This window comes from Vigna unguiculata, chromosome 10 (genome assembly GCF_004118075.2).
Source record: "Vigna unguiculata cultivar IT97K-499-35 chromosome 10, ASM411807v1, whole genome shotgun sequence".
NCBI classification, from domain to species: Eukaryota; Viridiplantae; Streptophyta; class Magnoliopsida; order Fabales; family Fabaceae; genus Vigna; species Vigna unguiculata.
The window spans coordinates 38,928,585-38,951,779 of record NC_040288.1 but is presented as its reverse complement, the minus strand read 5'-3'; the positions used below and the strand labels follow the sequence as shown (position 1 = coordinate 38,951,779).

At 29.2% G+C, this 23,195-nt stretch overlaps 2 protein-coding genes across 2 annotated transcripts; both read right to left on the bottom strand.

Moving 5' to 3' along the window:
* Positions 1 to 154: 154 nt before the first annotated feature.
* LOC114166735 (linoleate 9S-lipoxygenase-like) lies at positions 155 to 4,205 on the bottom strand. Its single transcript, XM_028051521.1, has 9 exons — positions 3,863 to 4,205; positions 3,307 to 3,593; positions 2,977 to 3,214; positions 2,399 to 2,719; positions 2,224 to 2,309; positions 2,021 to 2,128; positions 1,528 to 1,832; positions 1,178 to 1,441; positions 155 to 1,057 (listed from the first exon to the last, which is right to left on the bottom strand). The coding sequence occupies exons 1-9, from the start codon at positions 4,098 to 4,100 to the stop codon at positions 301 to 303; spliced, it is 2,604 nt and encodes an 867-aa protein (XP_027907322.1). The 5' UTR covers positions 4,101 to 4,205; the 3' UTR covers positions 155 to 300.
* Positions 4,206 to 18,577: 14,372 nt separating this feature from the next.
* Positions 18,578 to 23,012, bottom strand: LOC114166734 (seed linoleate 9S-lipoxygenase-like). The gene is made up of 9 exons (XM_028051520.1): positions 22,679 to 23,012; positions 21,825 to 22,111; positions 21,485 to 21,719; positions 20,822 to 21,142; positions 20,645 to 20,730; positions 20,411 to 20,518; positions 19,988 to 20,295; positions 19,640 to 19,903; positions 18,578 to 19,497 (listed from the first exon to the last, which is right to left on the bottom strand). The coding sequence occupies exons 1-9, from the start codon at positions 22,920 to 22,922 to the stop codon at positions 18,744 to 18,746; spliced, it is 2,607 nt and encodes an 868-aa protein (XP_027907321.1). The 5' UTR covers positions 22,923 to 23,012; the 3' UTR covers positions 18,578 to 18,743.
* Between the last annotated feature and the right edge of the window lie 183 nt (positions 23,013 to 23,195).

The following is a 23,195-nucleotide window of genomic DNA, read 5'->3' as shown; positions in this document are numbered from 1 at the left end:
TATATTTTATTTTTTATTTAGTCTTCAAAATTTACTTTGACCTTAACTTAATTTTTAAAAATTTATTTTAAACATTAAATTACATTAAAATTATTTTTTAAATATATTTATATAGCATAATAATGAAACATCATAATGTAAATCTAGCATGGTATACACAGTAGAAACACAGGATTTTATTAATAATTCAGAACATCAAACATACACGATACACACTCTCATACTCAGGAACACGAAGGAATTAAACTTCTCCTTGTGTTTTTATTTAGACTGCAACACACTGATACACTTAACACCTCTTTAGATGGAGATACTGTTAGGAATACCTCTGCAAGTCAAGCCTTCCTCACTTGAAGGATAGAGCAATGTGTATGGCATCTTCACTGGACCATATCGGTTCCTCAGACTCTCATCACTGTTTCTTTGGATCAGCTTTTTCTCAATCTCTGCCAACCTTTTTCCAAACCTCTTGAAGGCCTCCAATGGCTCTTTATCAGAAGTCCAAAACTCACCACCATCTCTTTCTCCAAGATACAACTCATCAGAAGCATGCCTTGACAACACCTCTATAATGGTGAGGTCTTTAAGGGCATCACTCTTCCCTGTGATTGTTTTCAAGTACACCTTTTCAGGGTTCTTTGCAAGCTCACCATACTCAGCAGATCCAATCTCAGGCATGAATTGTCTGCTGAGAGTTGGTCGGTTAAGGATGTAGCCCCCATATGGATACTGTCCGAAATTCACAGCTGCATGAAGGGCTGAAGCAGTCCATATCAGTGTGGTGCATGATTCAACCAACTCTTCACGAGTATGCATTTTCACCCACCATGGCTCGTTTTTCTTGTCACCATGACCAACTTGCACAAGTTCTTTCCAAAAGGCTTGGAGTTCAGTATCTTGTGTGATAGCAGCATCGGATTTGTAGTAGAAAGACACATATTCTTGCACCCATGACTTGATGGTGGCCCATATCTCTAGTCCATCAGCAGCATAAGGATAGTCCTCTATCAGAAGACGAAGGCCGTGTGGAGCAGATGAATCTTCAACAGCCACACCTCTAGATAACAAAAACAAGAAAATATATATTCTTTTTTTAGATCATTTTATCTTTAAGTAATGAATGAATACATAGAAACTGAAGGAGATGTGCTAATAGCTTGTAACTTGTAAGTGTTACCTCTTAATAAGATCTGCAGGTAGTGCTTGCTCAGGGAAAACCCAATCCTTGTATACAACTGCAGACATTTCTAATGAATAGGGTCCCCACAAGAAAGTTGATTCTATAATACCCTCTGCATTCACCAAGACATTCCTTGCAAGTGCATTGATGTTCATTGTGTCACGATAATGTGGAAGAAGAAGTTTGTGAATAGGGTGAACCACACTGAGATGCCTGTTTGTTGCTATCACGAATGGCTCAACAACTGCATGAGTGTTTAACCTGTCGTACATGTAAAGCTTCTATTAGAGAATAGTTCATAAATAGAAAAACTATGAGTATATAAATGTCATTTGCAAAATTTATACCAATGGCTGACAAGTTGGTGATAACAAGAGTCATTTACGATCACATAAGCCTTTGCAAGTAGCCAAATATAAGCTTCAACTCCTTGGTTTGCCGGAAGATAAACATTGCTAATAGGACCAAAGTTATCACCCTGAGGATGTGGTTTGCTTAGCTCAATGGCCAGTGGCTTTAATGTTCCATTATCTTGTAAGAAAATGATGGTCCTGGTAGCATAGGCCTTTGTCTCTGTTGCATTGATTCGTCTCAAATATGGAATAAGTGTGTCATGGTGATCTAGAATGAAGAGTCTGTTGTTTTGGATAGCCTGTTCAACCAAAAGTATTTTAGTCCTTGTAACTCATTTCAATCATGTAAACACAAGTTCATTTCACACAAAAGTAATAGCAAAATTCTTTTATGCTTCTTTTGTTAAGTTAGAGAGATTGAGATGAATAGGAGGGGAAAATTCTCTATTGTTACTCTCTGAGGAAAGAAAAAAGAATGTGTATTTACCTGTTCTACAGTGAGCCCACCCAAGTTAGGCTCCAAGTGTTCTCTGGTAATTGTACTGGTATTATCACCATAGAGCTGGCTATCTAGCTTGCTCTTAGGCGGAAATTCCTACAAAAAAAATTAATTTGCATTGAGTTAAGGTAATCAACTCTGATAAAATGTTTAATTTTTGTACTGTCTTAACAGTAAAGTAGTAAATTTACCTGAAGTCTTGTAATGATATGAGGATTCACACCAGCAATCATCTCTCTTGCAAACTCTTCATCAGTCATCCATGCAGACTGGTCCACTACTCCAAATAAAAACTTTGTAAATGATGTATCAACTTATATGATATGTTTATGAATAGGTATGATGTATTTGTTTGTAGTGTAATACCTTGAATTACTTTAGGTGGTGGAAACTTAAGAACCTGTTCTCCATCAGTACGAAATAGTTCACTGAACAATGGTATAGGACTAATCTTGCTAAGTGCATCAGTAGGCAACTTAATTCCACCATCATAGAGTCCTCGCACATCATCAAAGCTAGTAAACTCAGGTTGGTTGAATTGTAGTCTAAGTGCAGATTGTAACTGAGGTATCACATTTTGAGATGCAGATTTAAGAATATAAACAAGGAAATCTGATGACTTCAAGTGACCAAATGATTCATCCCTTGGAAGATATACAGAGTCACTGCGACTCTCACTTTTAGGATCTGTTCAGAAACGTAATACCAGAATTAACAACAGTAATTTTAGAACTAGTACAATAATAAGCGTTGTATGTTTGTGTTGTGTTTCCCAACTCTCAGCTCGTAAAGCAAATTGATATTGTAAAAACTTCCAAAACTTTCTCCATCGAAGTAGAACACTACTACAGGTGTTGTTGTATCAGTTTTGCTAAAATTGCATACAATAAATTTGAAAAGAAGAGGGCTGAAAAACTGCATTGAATCTTAGAAGAAAATCTCACCTTTCTTCGATGGTTTTCTTCCAGTTCTTCCCCTGCGAGGATAAGGCAATGCGGATCCTCCAAGAACTGGACGAGCCAATCTGGCATTGGAGTCAGGATCACCCAAATCATTGTAGACATCATAGTCATAGATCCTTTCATGTTCTTTGCGCTCTCCTGTTCCATCTCCTCTCAAAGTCTTCAATTCTTCTTCTCTATACTTCACCAGTGGACCCGGTGTTTCACTTGGAAGGTAGGCCTACATTTGTTTATATTTAACAGATTGATTTTCTTATTGATGGATGATTCGGTGTGAACAATTTAACAAGTTGTATTTGGTGAGGGGTTTACCTTGTTGGCAAAGAAAATGCGATCAGATTTGTACTTTTTGGCGTTGTAAATCCATGAGTTGCAAACAAAGTGAATGGTTCCTTGGTTAGGAACGTCTTCAAGAGTCAAACTCACAAGGAAGAATTCAACTTGCATGAAATTCTCAATGTAAAATGCTCCAGGAATTCCCATGTCACTGTCCCATTCAAAATGAATATTGAATGCAGATTGGCCAGCTCCCAAGGTTGGTATGGAAGTAATAATACCTTCCAAATATGTTTGCTTTCCCACCTTTCCTTTTCCAGATGCTGAACAAAATTTTCAAGTGTCAATTTCTCATGTATTCAACTTTCTTCTGTCAAATTCTCACATACAAAAGAACTAACACTTTCACCATTTATCATGATTCTCTTCGTTTCATCTTCTTGGTTGGTTTAGTTTTAAACTGTTTGATATGATCCTTCGATCATCAAATAATTCTTTTGTATATGTTTCATGAGTAACAAGACAAGTGAAAGTGAGTGTTCCTTAATCAGTTCAACATTTTAATAACAATAAACGAAGTTGGTTAAGTTACCATCAGCAGCGGTGGCACTGATCAACCTGAGAGCCACAGATCGTCCGAGAAAGGAAGTGAGAGTGTCAACGGTGGAGCCGATGACACCACCGACAGCACCGATTGCGCCACCGATGATTCCGGTGGGACTTTGAGCAGAAGTGAGAGCATTGATGTCCAACACATTCTTACGCATCAACACCACTGTTCCCTTCAGCTTGTGCCCCCTGTTGATGAGACCCGTCACACCGGAAAACATCTTTGGAAATCTTAAACAACAACAACAACAACAACGTTAAACACTTTGTTTTTTCTCCAGTAGAGAAACTGGGTTGGGAGAAAGACGAAGAAGGTGGCGAGAATTTATAAGGCCAAACAAGTTGGTGAGAAAGAAAGAGTTCTTAACTCCTTGTCATTTTTTATTAGCATGTGTCAAACATAACATGATCTTCCATACTCTTCTTCTATAAAATAATATTATTATGTATTTGTTTGCTACGTAGTTCACTGTTAAGCCTACGTAGTTCACTGTTAAGCCTACGTAGTTCACTTTCTGTTACTTGTCTTCTATTATTATATACTCTTTCATTATTCTTCTTGCTGTTTTGCGTAAACATAGTAATAAAAACACAAGATTATGTTTAAGTACAGTTTATAAACTTAGTTTTTATAACATTATATTGACGACATGTTTCTAAGCTGACATTCTCCTTCAATAATTTAATCCTTCTTTTGGATTGCCTTTTGCTTTTTTAATGTTAAACGGGACAAAAGGGTTCAAATTCAAATTAAAAAACTGTAAAATATATTAACAAATGTACTTAGCTTAAGTATTTATTTATTTGGATAAGCTAGAAAGGAAGAGAATGTAAAATGAAAAAAAAAAGAGTATGAAAATTGATTATCAAGTTATATGGTTTGCATTCACTATAAAATGATCAAAATATTAGAAAATGGAATAATTTTATTTGTTTTTACTAGTTTCATTTATTATTTATTAGCATTTGTAACCATATATGCAATGGAGGATCATCTACTATATATTTTACTATTCTAATATTGTAAAGCATATATCACACAAAGCTTAAGATAAAAGATAAACACCTATGAAGAAAAAAACTGAAAACAAGAAAATATGGAATACATAATAATGATAAGGCAAAGTAGGAAGAAAAACTGTTATATTTACTACAAAGAAATTGAACACTCTACTTTTTAAGGAGGCTATACACATATTTTACTTAAAATAATATAAATATGAACATTACATCTTTATTTATTATTAAAATAAAATAATAAGATGAAATAGGTACACATACAAATATTAGTAACTTATGTCTGTTTAGCTGGTTATAGTTAAATTATACTGAAATAAATGACTATTATATTTGTTAAATTTTTTTTATATCAAGTGAGTTTTTATCTTTAAATGTGTTTTAAGAAATTGGGAAAAAAAATTATTTAAATTACTTTTATATGAAGTCATAAATAATGTGATATGTGTTACAAAGAAAGTAAAATAATAGAGTTAAATATATTTTTGGTCTTTCAATTTTTAGTAAAAATTGGAATTAGTCATTTTTTAAAATCTTGAACTAATTTAGTTTTTCAAATATGCAAATGCGTGGATTTAACTTTTAACAAAATTTTATTAAGTTTATTTGACAGTTTCAAACATATTTTATTGTAATATTTTAGTTTATTTCCATCGTTTGATACATTTTCAGTTCAATATTAGTTGAAAAACGCGTTTGAAACGTCAAATAAACTTAGAAAAAATTGGTTTAAAAAATTAAATCTAAGACTAAATTAGTTTAAAATTTTTAAGAAGAATTAATTATAATTTTTATTAAAAATTGAATAGCAAAAACATATTTAATTCTAAAATAATATGATGTACACAAAAATATAATTCAGTATACACCGGCCAATCACTACGAAGCAAAGGATAGAGTAATCATTCATACTCTTGTGATTATATTGATATATGCATTTATATGGTCCAAATGGAGTGTTCAGAATATCTGTCAGAGAGTATGGGCTGGATTACAATCTCATTGGAGCAATCTTTCAATCTCTAGCCCAATTATTTCTTTAATATAATATTTACTGTTATGCATTATACACACTGCACGTTTAAATTAAAATTGAGATTCTTCAAAATTGATTTTTTTTTTTTATTTTCGAATGAAGTTCTTTTGGCTTTAATACTACTTGAACAATATATGTTAAGCATGTGTATCTTTCCTACTCGGGTATTCTTTTGTCAATGACTATTTCTCCTAAAAGATTATATTCTACTATTATTTTGCAATACTCTAATGATTCTTATTGTCATCATCAAAGTGTGTTTGTTAGATACGTAACAGGGGATGAAAAAATCAACAACGCAACGATAAAAGAAAATATTAAAATATGTAAAAATAATTCTTTTAAATGTACAATAATATGTGAGGAACAATAACAAAAAAAAATACTAGTAGTAATAAAAAAAATATAAGACGCTAATATTTTTAATGGAAAAACTTTTTTAAGGTAAGTTTCTTTTTCATTTCCGAAAATATTTTTAACCACAAGTAATATTTACTTTTACTCTCTCATTCATTACTGGGATACCTTTGCCTAAACCTCCATTAGATACAAGAAGCGTATTATATTTTTTTGAATCTTTCGATAGAGATTCATCAGAAATATACAAATACAATGAAATATGAGTCCAATCCATATGTGAAATTGGCACAACTTTCAACATAAAATCTTAAGACAATGAATTGAAGGTAATATCAAGTCTTTTATGAAGATTTTATTCAGGTTTCATATTTTTGTTAAATCTTCTTAGTGAATTTCCCATAAATATTTTTGTTGAATGATCATTTCAGTGACCAACTCAAATGAGTATTGTGTGATCCTTGTATCAAAAGTTTTTCTAATGAAAATTTAGACAAATTTGTTCCGTTATGATATAAGAACAATATAAGAAGGTCACCAAAATACTCATGGTTGGAAATTATTGGCACTCCAAGTATATAAGTTTTAAGAATTGACATAAAGATTAAGAAATTCAAATCAATTAAAAATAGGAAATTAGAAATTGAAAACATGATAAATAAAATATAGATAAAGGAAGGTATTACAATCCAAATTTAGTAAGTCTAAGGATGATCGTTATAAGAATTAAGGAATTTTTTATAAGATTACAAGAAAGATGTATTAAAATACTCTAGCAAGGATAACCTTTGTTATTTTGATAAATATTTTTCTATCCTTTTGAATTCAAAAAGGTTATAAATTCAAATTAAATTATAGATATTGCCTCATTTATAAGTAAATAAAAGAGAATTATAATATTTATACTCTAAGAAGAGGTAATTTGTTGTGGTAGATAAGTTTATAATTATACCTTTTAAATAGTCTTGGGATCTTCAACATCTTGGACTCAAAAAGATGAATCACCTTTTCATTACTAAAAGAACTTATATTTCATGTTAACTTTACTTTGAATTATTTTTTGTAGGAAATACTTATAAAATTTGTCATGAAAAAAAATTGCAAAAAATTGCTGTCAATTTTTTTACTAAATATTTTATATAAAATACTTTTTACAACAAATTTTGTAGGAAATACTTCTGAATTTTATAATTTTGTAAAAAATAATTACCCACGAAGAAATGACCTGCTAATTAAGATTTTTAGAAAAAATAGCATGAAAAAGTTTTTACTTGCAATTTTTTTTAATAAATTTGTAAAAAAAATCACATATAATATAAGAAATTTTAATAATATTGTGTTATAATTTCTCTTGGACCTTTCTAAGTCTTCCTTTCATCATAGGTCCACCTAAGTCTCGAATGTGGTCTTGGTTTTGATGCCTCAAGCCATATCCTTGGGCTTTGATGTCTACAACATATTTTACATAAACAAAAAAAATTGAGTTTCATATAAGGAAATAAATCCTTAAGCTTTGATGTTAAACATCATTAAAATCACCTCTTATGTAAATTTGGCCAAGATCCTATTGTCGTTATGTCTTCCATGAATTCTCCTCAAAACATCTATCAACCAAACACATATAATATAAAACGGTTTTATTATTATTATTATTATTATTATTATTATTATTATTATTATTATTATTATTATTATATATATATATATATATATTTATTTATTTATTTTATTTTTTTTCTTGATCATATATATCTAGATTTTAATTTTCGTATCTGCAAATACAAGTTTAATTAGCCTTTGGTATTTCAATCGTTTTATTTTTTATTTCTACTGCCAAAGTATTATAAAAAATTGTTAAGATGATATTATTATGACATGTCATATTATCTCCATATTTTAATATCATAGCATGATAAGTAGTGAACTAAAATTAAACAATATATATATATATATATATATATATATATATATATATATATATATATATATATAACTAAAATTGGAAAAAGAAAATGACATAAAATAAAAAATAAACGTGGACTGAACAAACAACTGACAGTTTTGTAGAAAGAAACAAATAATATGAAGGAAGTTAATATATGAATTCAATTTAAAATTACTCTAACGTAAAAATGTTAATTAACAACGAAAAATCAACCAATTATATAATGCATAATTTAAATTTTGTCATTAATGAAAACTTTAAATTTTGTTATTCAAGTCATCAATCATCAATGATGATACATGATCGGAAATTGAAGATCAATCTCTCTCTGTCTTTCTCAACTTTATTTTTTCTCTATTATTGCAAGATCACTCACTTATATCTTGCATAAAAAAAAGTCCAGGTTCTGTCCCTTTAAAACATAGCACCTAAAAAAGCTTGAGTTCAAACACTTTAAACTGTAGATTGAAAAAATAAAAGGCTTATTTTTCACACTTTAAACTCATTATTAAATAACTCAAGTTAAGCTAGTTGTTCAAACTCATTTTTTGTTTCACCTGTTTCCATTTAAGTAACTTTATTTGTTTTCGATGTATATCTTAATCTACGGTTTATGTTCTTCACACTTTTCTCTATATGTGATAACGACGGAAATGCATGTCATTTTGTCTTCATCTTTATGCAGGTTGATTATATACTAATATGATATGTTATTTATGAATTTTAATAAAAAAATATTGTTTAAATTTATTTGTTGTGATAAGATTAACCTATGATTGAAATTCAGTGCAGAAGTGTGTTATTAGTGTGGGGTTGGAGCTTTGTTTGGCTTAATGTGCCTAAGGATGTGAACCTATGGAGGGTTACTTTCAACTTCAGATTTTGCAGTGCAGGAACAGTAAGAACTACTGTTTGAACCATATATTTTGGAAGCATTAGGGTTTGTACACAGTGCACTCTTCTGCATAATTATTTTGCATTAATTTGTATTTATCTTGGTATGTTATATACCCACCTGACATATACCTGCTAAATGTTATTTAGATTGTTCTAGGCAATATAGTGTAGTATTTGGTTGAATTTTTTTTTTCGTCACAAATCTGTGGTAAGTATTTTCATGCAGCAGTTTATATTCTGTCCTTTAGTTGAAAAATGTGATTTCTTAACTTGTGTTTAAGCAAGGATTTGTGCGTATTTGAATCACTAAAATTTTCTTTTTTTTAAATAGGTTGTTTTGATAAAATAATTGAATTATTTTAGATTTCAATTTTATTATTTAGATTAATTTATATTTCAGGACAAACTTAACCTTATTTTTAAGTCTGAATTTACTTAGTTCGACCTTCGATTAGGGATGATTTGTCTTGATTTTCGGTCTCAATCGACTCCTAAAGATTCAACTTCAGCTAACTAGGCTCGACCTTTTAGTCTAGCTAGACTCGTTTTGACTTTTAACTTGGGTTGATTGATTTCAACCTCAGTTTAGGTCAATTCAACTTGACCTTCGACCAGATGACACCACTCGACCTTTGGACCAATGTTGCTCGATCTTTGATCAGAACAGACTCGACTCGACCTTCGTGAGTGCAGTGAAAATGTGAAACTTCCTCCTCAATATAAAATTTATAGACTCACACTTAAGTTCTCAACAATCTTCTCCTCAATATGAATATTTAAAATTCTTTTATTTTATTCATTTGAAATACTTTCCAAAATTTCATAAATTTAAATTCTTTCTAATTACTTTATCTTAATAAATCATTTTAGTGTGAAGAATTTTAAATTATTCAAATAAATGAATTATACATTTCTATATTATCTCATTCAAATGCAACGTAGACCTTATTTGTATATTTTATCTAATGTGTGCTGATTGAAAAAAAAAAAACAAATAACTCAGAGAAATTATTAAAAGCGATATTTATCTTGTATGAAAGAGTAACTTTAAACCATTTAAACCATAGGGGGAACTTAAGTAATTCATTGCAGAAATGGATGTAATGTCTATTATACATAAATTAAAATTTGTATAGTATTTTCTGTTTCTTTTGTTTTAATTTTCTTTAACTAGTTTTAAATTATGTTTTTAGTGTTTATAAACTATGGGATGTTTTTCAATTATTTCTCAAATAAGACTGTTTTATAAAAGGATAATGAAAATTTAATTCACTTTTTTTATCTACTTTTAATCTACCACTTCAATCACCATTAAATCATTACATCACATCACTTGAAAGAATTAAAATAAATGATCTAAGAATTATTGAAATAATAAGTTAAAAGTGAATAAAAAAATTGGATTAAATTATGTTTATCTTTTATAAAATATCGACAAATTCTTCTAATGTGATTTGAGAAAGAATTAAAATATTAACTATTATTATATATGGCAGAACGACAAAAAATTATAGTTAGTATATATATGGTGATTTGGAGAAATCTTTACAGATTATAGTTCTCTAAGTGTATTTTAGAAAGAGAATATAAGTTTATAAAAGTAATAAACTTATTAAGCATAACATAGTGTAACTTGTATAGCATGTGATTACTAAAAAGAAACTCGTCCACAATAATATGATGCATTTTAAAGAATAAAAAATGGGGGATCGTGGTGCACGAGGTGAATATAATATAATAAGACAATAAGGTCTGAATCATAGAATAATATAATATAATAATCTATGATATGATGTCTGAATCCAGAAGTCAAAAACACCATTTTTTATGCGCCACGTCTTTGGTGGTCCATGTCAATGGTTATGGATGTCACTTATTTACCTAATATTTTACTGTATCAAGATAATATATTTAAGGGTTAAATATGTTTTTGGTCCCTCAAGTTTCAACGAAATTTGAAATTAGTTCTTCATCAAAACTTTATATTAATTTAGTCCTTCATCTTTCAAAATGCATGAATTTAGTCCTTTTAATCAAATTTTGTTAAGTTTATCTAACGTTTCAAGCACATTTCATGATAGTATTTAAGTTAATACTGAAGCAAAAATGTGTCAAACAGTATAAATAATTTAAATACTATCATGAAATGCACTTAAAACATCAGATAAACTTAACAAAATTTGGTTAAAAGGACTAAATTCATGCATGAAAGATGAATGACTAAATTGGTCAAAAGTTTTGATGAGGGACTAATTCCAAATTTCGCTGAAACTTGAGGGACCAAAAACATATTTAACCCTATATTTAAAGCCTCTGTTCTTCAAACTTCTCCAAATATCATCACAATTTTTATATTCTTATCTAAATGCCACCAAATAAACGGGTTCTCTAAACTTAATCACTAAATCAATTATATTGTTTCCATTTCAAGTTACCCTATGCTATTCTCCATTTTAAAATTTGAAATTGTGTCATACTTTTATTTTTTTAAAGTTTCTCAAAAAGTTATTAAGAAAAAATATATTTGAATTGCTATGGATGTCGAAACATTTATATTTATAAAAAATTACAGAAAAACTATTCATCTAATAAATTACATATAATAAATCAATTTTATTAGATTAAATTAGATATAAATCTATTTACTAGGTTAAGCAGGAATTCAAAGTCGTGTATCAATAAAATGAGTAAAATAAATTGTATATAAAAGAATCTAAAATTTCCTTCTTTTTAAATTTTGAGATAATATATATGTTACTAATTTTAAAATTCATTTTCCTTGAATTTGTCCTGTTAGCATTTTTTTTTTCACACAAAGATAAAGGGACCAGACCTGAAAACGACATTTGAGGTTGGTCGGTAGAGATTTTTCTTGCTTTTCAGGACCAGCATTTTTTTAGCAGATTATATATATATATATATATATATATATATATATATATATATATATATATATATATATATATATATATATATATATATATATATATATATATTTCATTATGAAACTTTATTCATCGTATGAAAAATACTATTTATTAGGAAAAATAACTTTAATAAAATATAAAAATAAAAGATATAAAACTTTTTTTGTTAACAAAATGATTATATATAATAAAATTTTGATTATTATATTATTTTGATATATTATCAAATTTTAACACTTCGTACATAGACATGATAAGATAAAATACATTTTTATTTTATTTTAATTTACTTTACTTCATTTTACATTGTATTATGCAAACTCACATTGCCATATTATGATCATTATATTATTCACTGAATTGTATACCGAAACTGTTAAATAACAAATTGAAGTTGTTTTGATAATGCAAAAGTATTAAAAAACTCCATTGTTATTGATAATTTTAACAGTTTGTATGGAATTCTAAATTCAAAGTCCATTATCAGTTTGTTATTATCGTATAAATTAAAAAAAAAACTTATTCAAGTTATTATTATTATTATTATATATTTGCTAATGTTAAAATATTTCCTTTTGCTAAAAATACAAAGTTAACTGTTTTCAAATATTTAAAATATTATAATATATACTAGTTTTTGTTATCTTGATGATTGTTAGAAGTAATTATAAATGTTTTTGAAAGGGAGGAAAAATGTTAATCATAACTTTGTTTTAAGTAAGACCCATAAATGATTGAAACACACACCTTCTGTTTGTTTGAATGCAGACTGAAGATACTCTTATCTTATCTTATATTTTTTTTTTCTAGAGAAACCCGTCAATGAATTCATATGTTTTTTTATTAAAAATTGTGTAATTTTATTTTTGAATTACTTAATATATATATATTAAAATAAATAAATACTATCTGGAAAGAGGATTTATTGGTAAGAAAATCATGTCATTGATGCGATATAATTTCTAATTTAAAAAGATAAAGATAATTTTATTAATGAAAATATTCCAGTAAAATTAAAGTATTATGAGGAGCATAATTACAATTTATAGAATCAAAATCATATTTCTTCACACTATTTTCATTTTATAATAATAATACATTATCATTATTAAAGTAGTTATATGCCACCTCATCGATTACAAGTGTTGGACCCATTACCCACATGACTGATAGATTGATTTAGATTGGACATTTGAGTCAATAATTAAGGATCCATCATGATATATTAAAAAATGAGTCACAACTTTTTGATAAATATTTTTCTTTACATTAAATTAAGTTAAGTTTAATTGTTTCATGCATTTAATTTTTTTCAATTAATTATTTTTAAACTAAAATAATATTTATGATAAAAAGTTATTTATAAAATGAATAAAAAAAATTATAATAAAATTCAAAAAGTTAATTTATATTTAATTTTTAAATTAAAAAAGGAATACACGTATTTTAGTATATAGAAAGTGCATTCTAGTTTTTTTTTTCTATTTTTTCGATAGGACATTTTAAATTATATTGATATTTAAAGTGAGAAAAAAAAAAACTCAGCAGCAAAATCTGTGTGCGGCACACACCCAAGATGAAATGAGGTGGACATTTCCAATTTATCATCAAATATATCAACATTTATTTTCTTATATATTTTAAATTTATATATCAATTTTACTATTAATAAATAAACATGCAAACTAATCTAAAAAAATACAGTTCATATTTGTATAATAATAATGTATTATTTGTTACTTTTAGATCCACTCCTCGTGTACGTATAAAATAAATGTAAAAATTAAACATATTTAGTATAGTCAAATTTCATAGATCTTTTCAAAAATATATTTTTTTAAATAATACTAATAAGATACAGCTCGATGTATATAAAAATTGACATCTTTTCTAGTTTGAAATATTAAAAAAATTCGATACAAATCTAATATTTTTTACTCATGTTAAGCTTATTTAAATCGACCACCAATATAAATTATGGATCGTAATATGAATTTTCTGAGAAAAGATTCAACTAGAAGAAACTTTTGTCGATATATTTAAATCATTAGTTAATGTCTTTTGAAATTTGAGGCACGTGTACTGTTTGTCTAAATAGACATTTTTCACACGTGTCCATCTTGTATTTGTCGATATGTTAGGAAGATAATTTGCATATCTTATCCATAAGAAATGAGTACATACTATATTTAAAAAAAAAAAGTAATAGTATATAAAACAGTCAAATAATACAATATGGTATCAAAATATGTGTTATGAACATTTTTTTAAGAAGAGATATACGTGGAAATCCAAAGAACACACAAAAAAAAAATGATATTTCCTATAATAATCTATTTCGTATCTCAAAAAGTTATTTCCTTTGGTGAATACCCAGAAAAGGTACTATTTAGAATTTCAAAATCTAACCTAGCTGGTGTATACGTGGCATGAAATAAAAAATTAATCAAATCTTCATTTGATTGGTAATTTATTGCAACAAAAACTACTACTACTAATTATGAAACGAGACAATTATCATAATTACAGTAATGTCGAAGAAAATGTCAGGTTTTATATACTCTCGACCCAAAACCTTAAGGCAATAGGTTTATGGGTCTTTATTCTTATATAGTGCTCTACTTCTCATTTTTAGTTAATATGGTGGGACTTAGACTCACACTTGAATTTCTAACAGAAAACACAGTTTATCTTGTGCTCATACAACTCATTCATAAGGTTGCTTAAGATTTTTTTTTCTGATAATTATTCTCTCAAATCGAATACTAAAAATGTGAGTTTGTTTTTCTTTTTCAACGTGTTAATCTATTAATAACGAGATATGGGTACCTTAATATTTGAATTCTTGTAAATGAGTTTAGGTAGAAAAGAAAATCAAATTTACAATATACTTATATAATTAAAGATAAACTTTATTTTAATGAATTGATTTTGTAAATAAATTAAGATTAAAATAATTTTTTAATATAGTATTGTTTATCAATGCTTTAGTTTCGATCATATTTTTGTTTATTATTTAAAACTAAATTAAGTAGATATGAATACTTTTTCATCGGGTCAACAAATACTGACTTTTTCGATCTAGCTAAAGTGTTTTGTTCTAAACTTCTACAAAGAGGATGAATTTAGTGTAGAAATTGCTTATTTCGTGAATTAATCTCACTTAAACATTCAACGAATTTGATTTCTTTTTACTTAAATTTGAATTAGGATTTCATGCATGTCCCACTAAGACAATCCTTCTTTGATTTTTTGTTGTCGTTTTTTTAGTAACAATGGACATAGGAACAAAAGTACAATGGAGAAAATAGAAATTGAAGATAGTGAAAGAAGAAATGATACGTATGTGGTAACGAGAAACAAATTACACGAATTGCAATGAAATGAACACAAATATTGCAGAAACTAAATAATTAAGGAAAGTAAATGAACTTGTGTAAAAATAAGTTAATGAGAGCAGTGACCAAAATTGCAAAAAACTAATACTAGATTAAATTTTTTTTCCTTTTCGTTGTTCGCGACGTTTTTCATAATATATGTATTGTTTCGACAATTTGTCACTCATTCCTAATACAAACTCAACCTATTTGTATTTTTAACCCACTTTTGACCGTTACACAAAGTAAATTTAAGATTTAAATATGTTACATGCCAAATTGTCCTATAATTGTTCTAGAACGTGGTCACTAGTTAAATGTCACGAGTCTTGAGTAGTTAAGATCCATTATACATGTCTTCATTGCGGTTGTTGCTTTGTTCTTCTTTCTTATTTGCTTTGATACTTTGCTTCAATTGTCTTTTCTTGATCGATGTTAATTATATTATTTTTTCTCTCCTCGATCGACATTCTAATAGAAGGTAAATAGTCGACTTCTAACGAATTACATGTTCATTTTATGTATCCTTCAGTGACATCATCTCTTCTCACTCTTTTTACAATACTTGACATTCAATCAATTGTGCGAAATGCATTTCTATTAGTACTTGACTCCATACATCTTCAATATTTTGAAAGATTTAACTTTTCAATTAATTGTGTGAAATGCATTTCTATTAGCTCTTGACTTCATACATCTTCGGTATTTTGAAAGACTTAACTTTTCAATTAATTGTGCGAAAAGTGCATTTCTATTAGCTCTTGACTCCATAAACCTTCGATGTTTTGAATAATTTCTTTCCACTTCTCGATACCATAAATAAATATTAAGAGATTTTAAGAGTTTATCATTATTGTTTGTTCTTTTCGTACCTCTCTCGATTTTCATACTTAATATTTTTTATGTGAATAAATATATTAAAAATTTGATATCATCTAGAAATAAAATTACTTTATTATATATATAGATGAAAACAAATCTCTCACTTTTACTTAATATTTTTATGATATGAATTAGTTTTAAATTCATTTTTTATATGTGCTAAATTTTTTAATAACCTACCTGATTTTTTATTTTAATTGATATATTGTTTTCTTAGACATTTGACTTGAAAAAGAATACAAAGTTTCAAATATTGAGTCCGTTACTAAAATATTAAGCAAAATCGATTATGATCGAAGCATTCATTTTATATTTATTGTAGCTACATTGTTTATTATTAATTAACTTCAAACTCAATATATAATACCTTGGTATTAGATCATATCCTCAAACATGTGATTCAAATCACATTTTTTAAAATATGGATTATAATGTTGACGTGTTGAAAGTAATAAATAAACACACATCCACATCCTTTCCTTGTCCAATGGAAAAACGAAAAGTAAATGAATTTTTTTTTCAAGACTTAAGAAACTATGTAGTCTTTTTCTTTCCATTTCTATTATTTAAAATGCAGAATGATTAATATATATCTAATGGAATCTATAATTATCTCTAAGTTTTTTACTTTTTTAATACGAACATGTAAAGAATAATTCACTAAGATCAGAGAGAGACAACAAAAATCATCTCATAAAAGCTGTAAAACGACATTTTATTTTTGTTTTCTTTCGGTCACAGGTTCTCACAGCATGAACATGTCAAATTAAATATATTTTTTAAGAATAAACGAAAATGTTTCCCATCATTTATATTATCTACATCTTTAGAATGAAGAAGACAAATAGAACATATTAAAATAATAATTTACTATTATTTCCCTACCACGTCTTCGTGTGCACTTGGGTTTGGTTTGAATATTATTAAATATTAAAGAAATGGTAATAATTTATGTTTTTAATTCATGATTGTTTTGCATGACAGAAAGTGAAGATAGAAGTTGTACCTGTCATTAATAAATTAATGTTGTCAAATCTTCAAAACAAGAATACAAAATATATTATAATTTGCACGCGAGTCACGAGTTGATGAAACAACTTTGGAGTTTACGGTTTGAGAAGTGATTTTCTTTTAATGTCGTTGTTAAACACTTGAACCTTCTTCCTCCTTATTGGGTTTAACCTTACTTACCCATGAAAAGTAACACATTTTTGTCATTATGAATGCATTAAATAAGATTAAACGTTAATGTCATTTTCATTTGCTGAGAGAAAAGTACGAAGAAGAAGGGTAACTCATGTTTGAGACATTTGGGAAAGGTAATCAACTTGTCCCTTCAACAAAAGATTAAAACACTTTAGTATTTTATTAAGAGTTAAATATGTTTTTGTTCCTTAATTTTTAATTTTAGAATTAGTTTATTTAAAAATTTTAGATCAATTTAGTTCTTCATCTTTCAAAATATTTGGATTTAGTCATTTTAATCAAATTTTGTTAGGTTTATTTGATGTTTCGTATGCATTTCAAGAATATATTTGAGTTGTTTATACTGTTTGACATATTTTTGCTTTAATGTTAAGTCAAATACTATTATGAAATACGCTTGAAATGTCAAATAAATTTAACAAAATTTGATTAAAAGGACTAAATTCATGTATTTGGAGAATGACTAAATTAGTTTAAAATTTCGAAATTAACTAATTTCAAAATTCACTGCAAGTTAAAGGACCAAAAATTATTTAACCCTTTTATTAAAAATATATAAACAATACAAACTTCATCATATAAAGGTCGACAAATTTATAATATATAATTATTATTTTATAAAGTATTTTTTTGTATGATTAAAAATCAATTCTAAACTCTATATTTTTAATATAATATAAAATCATATAAAATTTATTCTAAAATTTGTTGTTGATCGAAAGTTTCATCTTCTCACTTTCCTTCTGTAGAGATTTTTCAGGATTCTCCTTTTTTCTTCATAAAAAGGGTAATTAATTTTTATAATTTTTTAAATTACTAAAAAGAAATTAAGGTTTTTCATTGTCTACAACTTTTTAATAATCTTTCAATCTCTATGGACACTTCAAATCCCCTATACTTTCACATAAAATGATTTCGTTCATAACAGTCAAATTAGCATTGTTAAATTTGAAAGCCAACACAATTATATAAGATGTTAATTTTACGCATGCATAAGTTCTGGTTCTCATAAAACTTAGAAACGGTAACAACTTCTACAACGTTGTGGTACACATAAAGAAAAAATAAACGATATTGAAAACACTCCTTATTTATTATATGCAAACTGAGAGAATGCAAATACAAAAGTGCAGACATAGATGCTGTAGTTACACACAGGTAAGCATATACCTAATTTATTCAGAAGTACAATGATAAAAGAAGGAAACCACAGAGTCTTTTCAGATAGAGATACTGTTGGGAATGCCCTTGAAAGTTAACCCTTCCTCACTTGAACGATGGAGCAATGTGTATGGAAGTTCAACTGGTCCAGTTCGGTTTCTCAGACTAGGATCACTGTTCCTTGCACTGATTTTGCTCTCAATTTCACTCAGTTTGCTTCCAAACCTTTTGAAAGCTTCTAATGCCTTGTTATCTGTTGTCCAGTTTGGAGTATCTCTTTGTCCAAGGTAGATCTCATCAGAAGCATGCCTTGATAATATCTCTATCACTGAAAGATCAACGAGGGTTTCATACTTGGGTGTGATTGTTTGCAGATAAGCTGTTTGAGTACTATTCACCAACTCATCATATTCTGGAGTTCCTTCTTCAGGGATAAACCTTCTGCTAAGAGTTGGACGGTTCAGGATATACCCTCCATAAGGGTACTGTCCAAAGTTAACTGCTGCATGAAGAGCAGAAGCTGTCCATATAATAATAGAGCATGATTTGATGAGATCTTCAATGGTTTTCATTTTAGGCCACCATGGTTTATCTTTTAGGTCTGCATGACCCTTCTCCACAGCTTCCTTCCACCATGCTTGGAGTTCAGTATCTTGTTGAACTGCCACATCTGTAGGGTAATACAAGGACACATACTCTTTGACCCATGACTTGATAGCATCCCAAATTTCTAGTCCATCAACAGCATAAGGGTAGTCCTCTATCACAAGACGAAGGCCATGAGGAGCAGAAGGATCTTCAGTAGCCAATCCTCTGAATCAAGTAACAATAAAATGTTATTACACATTCAATAAGCCTCTTGATAAATTTGTTTTTGTAGTTTCAAATCTAGAAAACTTCGTGTTTCCATTAAAGAAAATAGTTTAAAAGAATGGTTGGATTTTACTATAAATACCTCTTGATAAGATCTGCTGGTAAAGCTTGGTCAGTGAAAACCCAGTTCTTGTAAACTGTTGAAGACATCTCAATGGAGTACTTTCCGGGCAAAAATGATTGCTCTATAATGCCTCCTGCATTAATCAAAGATTGTCTAGCAAGTCCATTGATATTAATGGTGTCACGGTAGTGAGGATAGAGAAGTTTATAAATGGGGTGAAGCACACTGAGTTGTCTGTTTGTAGCTATGGCAAATGGCTCCATCACTGCATGAGTATTTAACCTGCAACACCGAAAAGAAGAAAAACATATCAGTAATAGATTCATATACACATACACTATATATGGGTGCAGAAGAAGTTCTTACCAATGACTCATGAGCTGATGATAACCAGAGTCATTCACAATTACATGAGCCTTGGCCAATAGCCAAATTGTGCTTTCAACACCATCCTTTGCAGGCAACACAACTTTGCTCACAGGACCCAAATTATCTCCACCTGGATGTGGCTTGCTTAATTCGATAGCAAGTGGCTTCAAAGTGCTATCATCTTTCAAGAATAAGATTGTTCTGGTGGCATAAGCTCTTGCAATAGGTAGACTGTTTATCTTCCTCAAATATGGAAAGAATGCATCTTGGTAGTCTAATATGAACAATCTCTTAGCAGCAAGTGCCTGTGTTCCAGAGTTTAATTTCAGTGATCACTTTGTTTCATAACTTCAAATTACAAATCTAATATGGCTTCAAGTGCCTCTATTCATGTTTCAAGTGCCTCTAAGTAAAAATTACCTCATCTACTGTGACACCATCCAAGTTAATCTCCAACTGTTCTCTTGTTATGGTACTGGTTTGATCACCATAGAGAGAGGGATCAAGAGAACTTTTTGGTGGGAATTCCTGCCATGGTTAAAAGATGATACATGAGAAAAGATGACACAAATAACAAAAGAAATGCATTAATATTTTAACTTTGTCATCAAAGTTGACCATTTTAGAGACTCAAAATTAAGTGTATAAACTTACCTGAAGAAGACGAACTACATTTGGATTGACACCAGCAATCACTTCTCTTGCAAATTCTTCATCAGTCATCCATTCAGACCTTTTAACTGCACAAATAAAAAAGGAAAAAGTTGAGTAACCAAGTTAATAATTTAATCCAACAAATGCTAATATATTGAAGTTGTTTCGATTAAGTACCTTGGATAACATGGGGCAATGGAAATTGAAGGACATTTTCACCATCACTGCGGAAGAGTTCCTTGAGGGCAGGTACAGGGCTAATTTGGCTCAAAAAATCTGTTGGCAACTTAATTCCACCCTCATAGAGACTACGCACATCGTCGAAGTTCTTAAACTCACTTGATGTGATCCTCAAGTCAAAAATTGCAGATTTTAACAGGGGCAACACGTCCTGAGACAAAGATTTTATTCCATACATGATGAAATCTGATGACTTCAAGTGACCAAAATTTTCATCTCTTGGAACATAAATCGCGCCCGGTTTCTCACTGTCGGGATCTGTCATAAAGCAACCAAATACAACATTAAATCCTTGTTTTTTAATCATATATATTATCAAATTTTACAACTTTTTTCACTTATACAAAACCTATACATTCACGTAGACCACTCTACATAGTTTGTTGCTGTGCAAAACATTACCAAATCTGGAAGTATTTTTAGGATCATTTTAAGTTCTTTTAGTATAGTGTATCTGGAAAGAAAACTTCTTGCATGGGTTAAACAACTTCACCATAGTTATACCATTGGAACTATATGCTCATATATATTATTATTATTATATCATGATCAATGTCAGAAACAAAATAATTGAATATAATTAAAGAAACAGAGTCTAACCTGTCCTGGTTCGTTCTCTACCAGTTCTAACCCTGCGAGGGTAAGGGTGGTCGATAGATCCTCCAAGGACTGGGCGAGGATCACCCTCATCTGGTTTTCCCAAGTCATTATACACGTCATAGTCATAGATTCTATCTTGTTCCTGGCGTTTACCAGTTCCATTTCCTCTAAGAGTCTGCAATTCTTCTTGTCTGTACTTCAGCAATGGAGCTGGTGTTTGACTTGGAAGATATGTCTGCAATATATTCATGAATTAGTTTTCTGATCACTAATAGAATGCAAACAAAAATGATCAAGACTTGGAAAACAGAATCTGGGTATCATAAAAATAGAAGCTTACATCATTCGCAAAGAAAATACGATCTTTCTCGTACTTGTTGAAGTTATAAATCCAGGAGTTACAAACAAACTGAATGGTTCCATGGTTTGGAATGTCCTCAAGAATGACACTGACGAGGAAAAACTCATCAGTCATATAGTTTTTGATGTAAAATGCTCCTGGAATTCCAAATTTAGCATCCCAATCAAAGGAAATACTGTATGCTAGCTGCTTATCTCCCAACGTTGGGAAGGTCGGAAGATTTTTATCCACATATGTTTTTTCTCCAACTTTTCCTTTTCCACTAGCTGCAAACAAACATACACATACAAATAATTATAACAAGCTAAAAAGATGAGTATTTTACATTGATATTAGAAAAAGGGTGATACTTTGCTTGAATATTTTCACACAAATAAAAAACTACGTTAGCCACTTCTTACAAATGTGTAATAGTTAAATAACTCAAGATATGTCCCACTTGGTCACAATGAATTTTGTCCTTCTTTCATCTTTTTCCATCCTTGTAAAGTTAACTTCACCATTCAAGTTTACTAAAAGATAACTTACATGATCAAACTTATAATAATAGTATAAGTGTACGGCAATTATTTAATCAAACTTCATATTCAATGTAAACAGAAGTTAGACAAGTGAGTCCTTGCATTATTGAGGTTTGACAAAAGAATATAGTATTTTAAGAGTGGTTAGAGCTGGATGAGATATGTTCATACATCAGAGGATATTAATTAATAAGAGTTTAATTTAAGCACTGCAAGTTTAGTATAATCACAGTTAATTAGCAACCAGTTCAAGTCTAATCTGTGAAATAATTTATGATAGAAAATAGTGTGGTTGGTAAGATGAGAACAAACCATCAGCTTGAGTAGCACTGATCAAGTGCAAGGAAATATTTCTGCCTGCGAAGGCAGTTGCAGCATCAACCAAATTACCAGCTGCGTCAAGGACCTGGCCAAAGATATTTTTGGCAGTTTCAGTAACACCACCTTTACCAATGGAAGTTAAGGCGTTGAAATCCAACACATTCTTGGGCATCAACACCACAGTGCCCTTTATCTTCGTACCATTGTCAAAGAAGCCACCTATGAGACGTGACATCTTAATTTGCTACTATATAGTGTTTGTTATTCTTTCTGCAGAGGAAGAAGGAGAGAAGAATGAAGCTTAGTTGTGTGTTGTGAAGAGGCCAAGAAAAGCTATTTATAGAGAGAACGTGAGAAGGGAGAAACATGACTCCATAATAATGAGCTTTGCGGGTTAATTTTTCTAAGGCCAACAACTCCACATGCAACACGTTATCCACATTTGATTGTATTTTTTTTTGTCTTCCTTCTTATGTATACAAATTTAATATTCTTTGATGACATTCAA